Below are 9009 nucleotides of genomic sequence, written 5' to 3'. Positions count from 1 at the left end.
CTGGGACAGGAATGTTGAGCAGCTAAGTAGGGAAGAGGCTGGAAGCCGGGCACGGTGGCTCACGCCTACAATCTCAGAGCTTTGAGAGAAGGGAGGAACACTTGAGGCCAGAAGTTCGAGACCAGCCTGGGTAACACAGCAAGACTCTGTCTCTACCAAATATTTGAAAATTATTCAGGAGTAGTGGCGAGCAACTGTAGTCCCAACCACCCAGGAGGCTGAGGCGGGAGGACTGCCTGAGCCCAGGAGCTCAAGGCTGCAGTGAGCTATGGTTGCACCACTGCACTCCAGCCTGGGCGACAGAGCGAGACCCTGTCTCAAAAAATAATACAAAATGAGACGGAGCTGGGGCAGAGGAGGCAGCAGGGTCTCTAGGGGCTGTCTCTTATACACATCTAGATGTGTATAAGAGACAGGCTGCAGCCGGCGCCGCTGCCACTCCCGGGAGCATGAAGGACCGAACCCAGGAACTCCGCACGGTGAGTCCGGCCCCCGCGCGCGGCCGCCCGCCGCCCGCGCCAACGCGCCGAATACTCCCAGCCCGGCTCCCGCGGCCAGGAGGGCGGCCACTCCTGCGCCCCCAGCCGCGGCTGGAGGGAGCGGGGCGAGCTGGGGACCCTGACCCCCCTCCGGGTTCCGCCCCTCGGACCCACTCGGGGTCACGGGCTCGCGTGAGCTCGGCCGCGCTGACAAGTGGACGGTCGGCTGGAGTCCGGGGTCCTGGATAAACTTTTCGGGGCCCCCTTGATTTGGGGGGTTCAGAGGGTATGATGGGGTTTCGGTGGCGGGACCTCTTCCCCCTCCCGCAGAGCAGGCCCTGTCTCTGGCCCCCCCACTGTCCCTCATCTCTGACCTCTCGTCCCCTCTCGGTGTAGACAGACGAGGGGACAGCGGTGGGAACCCCCTTGGTGTAGACAGACGAGGGGACCGCGGTGGGCCGGGGCCGGTCCCCTGAGCGGGGCCCCCGCTGCGGGGCGCGCTGCGGAAACCTGGCCGTCGGGTGGGGGCGGCCTCCTCATGCCACCCTGGTCACCTGTGGCTCCCATCACCTGTGGCTCCCCCTCCGCTAGGTCGCAGTAGGGATCCACTGCCCGCCCCAGGTCTGGGGATGGGGGGTGGTCACGCCCGCCCCCGGTCCACCTGTCCACCTTCGGGCTTCCGGGCAGCCCTGGCTGGCCTTTCAGACCCTTCAGGGTTCCTTGAGACTTGAATCTATTTTTCCACCTGTATCTCAGAAACCCCTGGGGTGTGGCTCCTGGGGCGGGGTTTGAGGGAAGTAGGAGGATGCACAAATGTTCTGAGTCAGAGCCCACCCTCTCCCAGCCCAGAGACCCCGGCAGCCTGCGTGGGTCCCCTTCCCCTGGCCTCTGCCCTTAGGAATGAGGAGCCCAGGAGAATGGTGACCGGGAGTGGAGGACAGTGACGGAAATGAAGCCTTCCTGGGTGTGTCCCGTGGGGCGGAGGGGATCAAGGCTCAAGACTAGATTGAGTCTCATCTGGTCATCTGGTCCCCTGGCTGGCCACCTGGCTGGCAGCCCTGCCTGCTGATCCCCGGGAGCCTCCCCAACCCCACCCCAACCCTGCGCCCTCAGCTAGGAACTAGAACCCTGAGGTCCCCTCCTGTGGAAAATGTCAAGTGTCCTTTGGGTGTTTGACCCCACGGCTTGTCTCCTCGACCCAGAGGCTCCCTGAGTTGGAGCCTGTCTGCCCCATTATGTCATGGTTGCCTCCTGGGCATCCTGGAACCGGGACCTGGGCTCTCCTGCTTTCATCTCCCTGACTTGCTCTGGTACCACAGCCTACACTTTGCCTCCAGACCTGCTATTCCTGGCCCAGCGCGCGGCCCCTGGGGTAAACCCCATGAGGTTTCAAAGGAAGAAGATGGTCCCTCAAGTCGCATATGGACTCTAAACACTTCCCCCGCGGCCCCTGTGGTTGCCCTCAAGTTTCCTGAGCTCCGTTGAGTCAGAATGAGTGTTTTCCTGGTGATGGATGACTGTGTGGTGTAATTTGCTGATGTTTGGGTGCCTGGTAGGTTACGCGAGGGTATGTGTGGGAACCAAGTGGTCAGGGGAACCATGGGCCCTTACATAGGATAACAGCCTCTAGCATGTCAGCCTTCATCCCCCTAGCTGAAGGGGAAACTGAGGCACAAAGGAGCTGCGGCTTGCCTGCTAGAGGGAGGGGTGGTAGAAAAGGGCTTTGCCTCATCCCTGAAGATAGACTCAGGCCTGGCTGGCACTGGGGGACAGCCAGTGGAGCTGGGGTTGTGAAGCGTTTGAACCCAGATCTTTTTGCTCTGATGTCTGTCTCTGTTACTATCTCCTCGCCCCCTGATTAGATGGTGAAGCCAGGCTTTGGTTTGAATGGTCTGAGGCTTCCGCTCCAGACGCCCCCACCCTCCCCACACAAGGCATTCAGAGCCCGGGGAGGCTGTACCCATTGCTGGGTGGCCCTGCCCAGGGAGGGCTTTCTAGCAGACAGGAGGACGGCTGGCAGGAGCCCACACGGGGTGGGATGAGACAGTCAGTCTTGGTGGGGCCGCCATTCCCACAGGGCTGCTTTCCCTCTGGACCTGAGGTTCCCATCTGTGAAGTGGGGATGGGAAAGCCTAGAATTTAGTTTCTCCAGGCAAGAGGCGGGACCACAGGTCTCCTGACTCCAGCTCCGCATTTGTAGGAGACCTGAAACCCCAGGAGTCAGAATGTTCAGCCCAGAATCCCCAGGAAGGAAGAGGCCAGCACTGGCTGAGCTGGACTGGGCTGGACTGGGCTAGACTGGGCTGGACTGGGGCCGGCTGGGCTGGGCTGAACAGAGATGGTGCTGGGGACAGTGGCTATGCACCGCTCCCAGCCCTCCCTCCCTCCCTCTTCCTCCTCCTCCTCCCTCTTCTTTCTCCTTCTCCCCCACCCAACGCCACCACATTTGGAAGGAGGCGAAGGGAGCTTATTTATAAAAGTCACACTTGGGGAAGGAGCTGGCGCGTTTCCTCACTCTGCAGGCCCGGCCCAGCCCTCCAGCCTTCTCCAGCCTTCTCCAGCCTTCTCCAGCCTTCTCCAGCCTTCTCCAGCTCCCACCTCTCCCTCTGCAGACGGGGAGTGAAGGGGGTCACTGGGGACTAGCCAGGAGGCCTCAATGCTGTTGCAGAGATCAGAAAGGTCATTTGCAGGTTACAGGTGGCAAAGAGAGACTGAAGACAGGGCCAGGATCACACAGCCAGGGAGAGACTTTTGGGTTAGGGCATCCCCAGGGAGCCCTACTTGGGCTGTAGCTGCCTCCTCCCCTCAACTCAGAGACTCCCTGATTTTCTTCCTGGGGACTTTGCAGAGCTGACCTGTCCCTCCCTGGGCCCAGAACAGTGTTTGTCTATGTACCAGGTCATGTGGGACAGACACATGGGACCTGTTGCAGGAGGCTGAGGACGTAGCAAGGAGGGAGAGTTGGAGCAGTACAATCCTGGAAGGCTTCCTGGAAGAAGAGACCCTGGGCTAGCCCAGGAGCAGGAGCTGGATTTGAACAGGAGGAGAGATGGTGATCCAAAGGAGGGGACAGCTTAGTGAAGGCAGAGAGGTTGGAATACCCAACCAGGAGAGAATAGCAGGTGGTCCTGACAGCTGGTGTCTGGGGCCCCCTGAGTTGCCTTGAGGTCTAGACCGGGGCCCAACTCACTGGAGCAGCCCATGAGGGCCCAATTCACCAGGCAGGCCTGGATGGGGAGGCCCAGGGCCCTGCTTTGCCCACCAGTTCCCTTTCTCTCTCTCGTTGCTGGGAAGAGTCTGGCGGTTGGGAGGCAACACCGGGCAGGTTCATCCTTAATCTCCCTCTGCTCACTTCCTCATCTGCAGAATGGAGCCAGTGTTACCTGCCTTGCAGAGTGGCAGGCATGAGGGTGTAAGAACAGGAGTCAGACAGGGCTCCCCCAGTCCTTCCTCCATTACCTCCCGGGGTTTCCCAGCATGAACGATGCATTTGGGTACACTTTCATCTGGGGTGCAGATGGAACGGCTTCCTGGGACCATGTAGTTCAACCTCCTATCTTACAGGTCAGAAAACAGGTCCAGAAAGGACCAGGTGTTTATCTGAGGCCACGCAGCCTGTGGGGGCAGAGCCTGGCCCCTTCCATGGCCTGAAGCTGCCTCCCTGAGCCGCTCTGGGGCCCTGTGAAGGGGCAGACTCTGCAGGGCGGGGAGCTGGTGTACACAGACCTGGAGGCTGGGGACAGGGTGAGGAGACTCAGATTGCACAGCCGTCTTTCCTGGAGACCCAGCTTGGCCTCTCGCACACCCCTGACTCAGCTCCGGGACTCTCTGCACTAGTGATATTGACTTTGATTAGTCATTTAAAAGAAGAAGGGAAAAGAATAGCGCTTGAGGCAGACAACAGCCACTGTGCTCAGCAGTGATGAATCAACCTCGCTGGCCTGATGGCTCCCCTGGGATAGGCCTGGAGGCTGCCTGGCCTCTGCGCCTCTTGGAGGAGTCAGACTGTTGCATCCAGGAGGGTGTCCTGGAATCCTGGAGTCTCTGCTAGGAGAGACCACCAGGGCTGCCCCGCCTCTGCCAGGGGAAGCTCAGGGCATCCAGCTCCCCGTGGTTCCAGCAAGTTCTGGTCTTCCTAGCAGTCTTCATGGTAGGGAGGTAAGGAAGCACTCCCTCCCAGCCTTTCTGGTTGGAGGTGGTGATTTTTTTGTTGCTGTTTTTTTGTTTGTTTGAGACGGAATCTCACACTGTCGGCAGGCTGGAGTGCAGTGGTGCGATCTCAGCTCACTGCAGCCTCCACCTCCCAGGTTCAAGTGATTCTCCTGCCTCAGCCTCCTGAGTAGCTGAGACTACAAGTGTGCGCCACCATGCCCGGCTAATTTTTGTATTTTTAGTAGAGACGGGGTTTCGCCATGTTGGCCAGGATGGCCTTGATCTCTTGACCTCCTGATCTGCCTGCCTTGGCCTCCCAAAGTGCTGGGATTACAGGTGTAAGCCACTGCACCTGGCCAATTTTTTTGTTGTTGTTGAGACAGAGTCTCGCTCTGTTGCCCAAGCTGGAGTGCAGTGGCACGGTCTCGGCTCACTGCAACCTCCACCTCCCAGGTTCAAGTGATTCTCCTGCCTCACCCTCCTGAGTAACTGGGATTACAGGCATGCACCACCACACCCGGCTAATTTTTGTATTTTTAGTAGAGATGGGGTTTTGCCATGTTAACCAGTCTGGTCTTGAACTCCTGACCTCAGGTGATCCACCCACCTTGGCCTTCCAGAGTGCTGGGATTACAGGCGTGAGCCACTGCAACCAGCTACCCCTATACATTTTGATTCAGTCTCTTTGGGATAGATCCCTGGAAGCTGTTTTTTGTTTGTTTGTTTTTGTTTTTTCTTTTTCTTAAATCCCCCCAAAGGATTCTGGTGCTCACCCAGCTTTGAGAACTGCTGAATGCAGAACAAAAAAACACTAGGATGTTAGCTGGGCTTGGGGGCTCACACCTGTAGTACCAACTACTTGGGTGGCTGAGGCGGGAAGACGGCTTGAGCTCAGGAGTTCGAGACCAGCCTGAGCAACATAGTGAGACAACCATCTCTACAAAAATTTAAAATTAGCCAGGTGTGGTGGCAGACACCTGTAGTCCCAGCTACTCTGGAGGCTGAGGCTGGAGGATTGCTTGAGCCTGGGAGATCAAGGTTGCAGTGAGCTATGATCTGTCCACTACACTCCAGTGTGGACAACAAAGCGAGATCCTGTCTCAAAAAAAAAAAGGCTGGGCGCGGTGGCTCATGCCTGTAATCCTAGCACTTTGGGAGGCCGAGGGAGGCGGATCACCTGAGGTTAGGAATTCAAGACCAGCCTGGCCAACATAGTGAAACCCCATCTGTACTAAAAATACAAAAACTAAGTGGGTGTGGTGCGGTCGCCTGTAATCCCAGCTACTTGGGAGGCTGAGGCAGGAGAATTGCTTGAACCTGGGAGGCGGAGGTTGCAGTAAGCCGAGACTGCGCTACTGCATTGCAGCCTGGGCAGCAGAGAGAGATTTTGTGTCAAAAAAAATAATAATAAATAGGAAAAAAAAAGTGCCAGGACAAATTGGATGTTGGTTGGATGGGAGAAGAGGAGGAAGATGGCAGATGTCCTAGGTTTCCAGCTTGGGGGCCCTAGAGCACCTTGGGGTTCTGCGCTAGGCAGTTCAGAGGAGGCGACTCTGGCAAAACAGGTGGAGCCTGGTCTTGGCCAGGAGGCAGGCAAGGTGCCCGTATGATATCTGGGCACATCCGTCTGTAAGACACTTGGGCCTTTGCGTTTGTGCCCCACAGTTCCAGCTGCCACCTGCACAGCGGAGGGTTCCAAGTCCCCAACTCCAATCCAGCCCCCTCTCCAGAGCTGTAACTGATGCTCAGAACGCATTGCTGGATCCCCAAGGGAGCTGGGCCCTAATTATTCCACAGAAATCTGGGTGTCCGCTTTTTTTTTTTTTTTTAAGACAGGGTCTTGCTCTGTCACCTAGGCTGGAGTGCAGTGGCACAATCATAGCTCACTGCAACCTCGACCTCCAGGGCTCAAGCAGTCCTCCCACCTCAGCCTCCTGAGTAGTTGTGATTACAGATGCATGGCACCACGCCCAGCTACTTTTTGTATTTTTTGGTAGAGATGGGGTCTCGCTATGTTGCCCTGGCTGGTCTCAAACTCCTGGACTCAAGTAATCCTTCCATCTCGGCCTCCCAAACTGCTGAGATTACGTGTGAGCCATCATGCCTGGCCGCTTTATATATACAGTGGTCACCCTGGCCAGCCCAAGACACCAGGAAGACGGCATGTCAGGATAGCCACATCACCTAGTTACATTTTGGTCAAGAGCGTGTCTGGGCTGGGAAACAGAGGAGGTGAGGATGGCAATAGGGCTCTGCCATCCCGCGTCCTTATCAGTTTATTCCATGTCCAATGAGAACCGATTACATGCCAGAGTTAATTTGGAGGACATCTCTAGAATGTTGCCACCAGGCTCTGGCTTGGATGTGGATGAGGATGCGGGGGGCAACAGAGTCAGGAGCCATCAGAATCCCACAAACTGAAATAAGCATCGGAACAAATGAAGAAACAGGAAAAAGGTCCTTTACTCGAACCCCAAATCCACTCCACAGACAGTAGTTAGGAAGGGCTTGGGGCTTTTCTTGACAGGAACCGCTACCTGATCACTTATCTGATCGCTGGCTGTATTAATAGAGGTAGATCATATAGAAAGAGGGAGGGGATGGGCCAGATCTTTAGCATTGCCCAGACCACAGTCAGCAGCAGATTCAGTTTGTGTGCTGTACGACAGGAGACAGAGGCACAGTGGAACAAGTCTTGGGCAGGGGCTGTAATTTGGGGTCCCTGGAAAGGATCTGAAAGGGAAGGAATACTTGAGAAGAAAAATCTAGGGAGGATGTGGATGCCACCTTCAGATCTATAGCAGGGGCACCCCAGGGAGAGCACCCACAGGTTCTTTATGGCCTGGAACCAAACCACAGGAAAGAGAAGGACTCTAACAGTTAGGGCTGCCTGAGATGGGTAGAGCTGTTTGGGGAAGCTAGTGAGCTCACCGTCACAGGAGGTATGCAAGCTGAGGCTGGAAGCTGAAGCTAGGGGGACTTTTCAGGTCCCTTAGGGCCTGAGAGTCACTCATGGCTCCAATAGGAATGTGAATGGTGTGTGGAAGAACGAGATGCGAGATACTGATCTGGGGGGACAGGGAGGCTTGTGGAAGGAGGTGGCATCGAGGAAGAGGGGAATGTCACCTTCATGGAATCAGCATCCCGGGCAGAGGGATGTGCCTGGGGGAAGCCTGGGGGCAGAGGGTGGATTGTAGGGCCAGGAACCGGTTGTAGGTGTGGTGGAGTGGGGTCTGATCCCAGGTGAGGGCAGCGGGATAAAGAGCAGAGCTAGGGGTGAAAATTCCCAAGAATGAAGTAGGAGGATGTGGGGAGGAAAGGCCCCCTTGGCCCATCCCCTCTAGTTTTGCTCCGAGCTGCGGCTGGTTTGACCATGCCTCAGAGGTCAGGCCCTCAACCCTCCGACTGGCTTTGGGACTAATCTCAATGCCACCTCCAGGGTAGACTTGACTGGGGTGGCCCCCTCAGAGCCTGGCCCTGGTCTCCCTTTCCCCAACCCCACCCTCATAGACGGAGGGTCCAGAGGAGGATGTGAGCATCTCCCTTGCCAGCCCTTCTGTTAGAGAAGCTTCCTGGTCCAGCCTTCAGCCTTTGGGGAAGATAGCAGGTCAGAGCTGGCCGGATGCCTGGAGACAATCTGCCCCCATTACGCAGATGGGCAAGCTGAGGTCAAGAGAGGCACCAGACAGGGGCCAGGGGTCTCTGAGTGCAGGACGGGTTCGGTGGGGCTGGTAGTGCCGCTTGTCTCTGGCCATGGGAAGGGAGCTGGATCATTCTCCATCCACCGTTTGTCATCTACCCTGATCCTCTGAGCACCAGGGCTGAGAGGGCAGGACGCTGGATGGCAGAAGCTCCTGGGGCCACTTCCCAACCTGACAGCCTGCCCAGGAAGAGGAACTGGGCTCCTCCTGGCAGCGCTCTGCCTCAGTTTCCCTAGGGAGGGCTCCTCTGACTCAACTCCTAGGCCTGTCACGGTCTAGAAGCGTGAAAACGGCTCCTGGATTTTCTGTGTCTGTAGGGAGCTTGGTAGGGGAGGGGGTGCCACCTGGTGACAGCTGAGGCACTCGGTGGGGAGTGGGAACGAGGATTTATTTTAGCTGCTAGGGAGGTGGTGTGATATCTTAAAGAGAGGAGGCCCCTCTGAGCCGCCTCTATCAAAGCTCCTAACTACCCCCTCTCCCGATGAGTCCCCACTTTGATGAGGTCATGGGAGCTGTGAGCCCCAGGGGCACAGCCCCTCACAGAACATGCCCAGGCCGGGCGCGGTGGCTCACACCTGTACTCCCAGCACTTTGGGAGGCCTAGGTGGGAAGACCACTTGAGCCCAAGAGTTCGAGACCAGACTGGGCAACATAGTTGGACCCTGTCTCTACAAAAA

At 57.1% G+C, this 9009-nt stretch overlaps 1 protein-coding gene across 3 annotated transcripts in view; it reads left to right on the top strand.

Moving 5' to 3' along the window:
* The first annotated feature begins 413 nt into the window (after positions 1–413).
* Positions 414–9009, top strand: part of STX1A (syntaxin 1A (brain)) — a 20448-nt gene continuing 11852 nt past the window's right edge. For all 3 annotated transcript variants that reach the window (XM_011976338.1, XM_011976337.1, XM_011976336.1), the window contains exon 1: positions 414–479. In XM_011976338.1, coding sequence (XP_011831728.1) covers positions 450–479 — 30 coding nt within the window. In that variant the 5' untranslated portion in view covers positions 414–449. The remainder of the gene's footprint in view (positions 480–9009) is intronic.

The sequence above is a fragment of the Mandrillus leucophaeus genome, unplaced genomic scaffold, assembly GCF_000951045.1.
Source record: "Mandrillus leucophaeus isolate KB7577 unplaced genomic scaffold, Mleu.le_1.0 Scaffold164, whole genome shotgun sequence".
Classification (NCBI taxonomy): Eukaryota; Metazoa; Chordata; class Mammalia; order Primates; family Cercopithecidae; genus Mandrillus; species Mandrillus leucophaeus.
The sequence above is the reverse complement of the archived record's forward strand: the minus strand, read 5'-3'. Positions and strand labels throughout refer to the sequence as shown.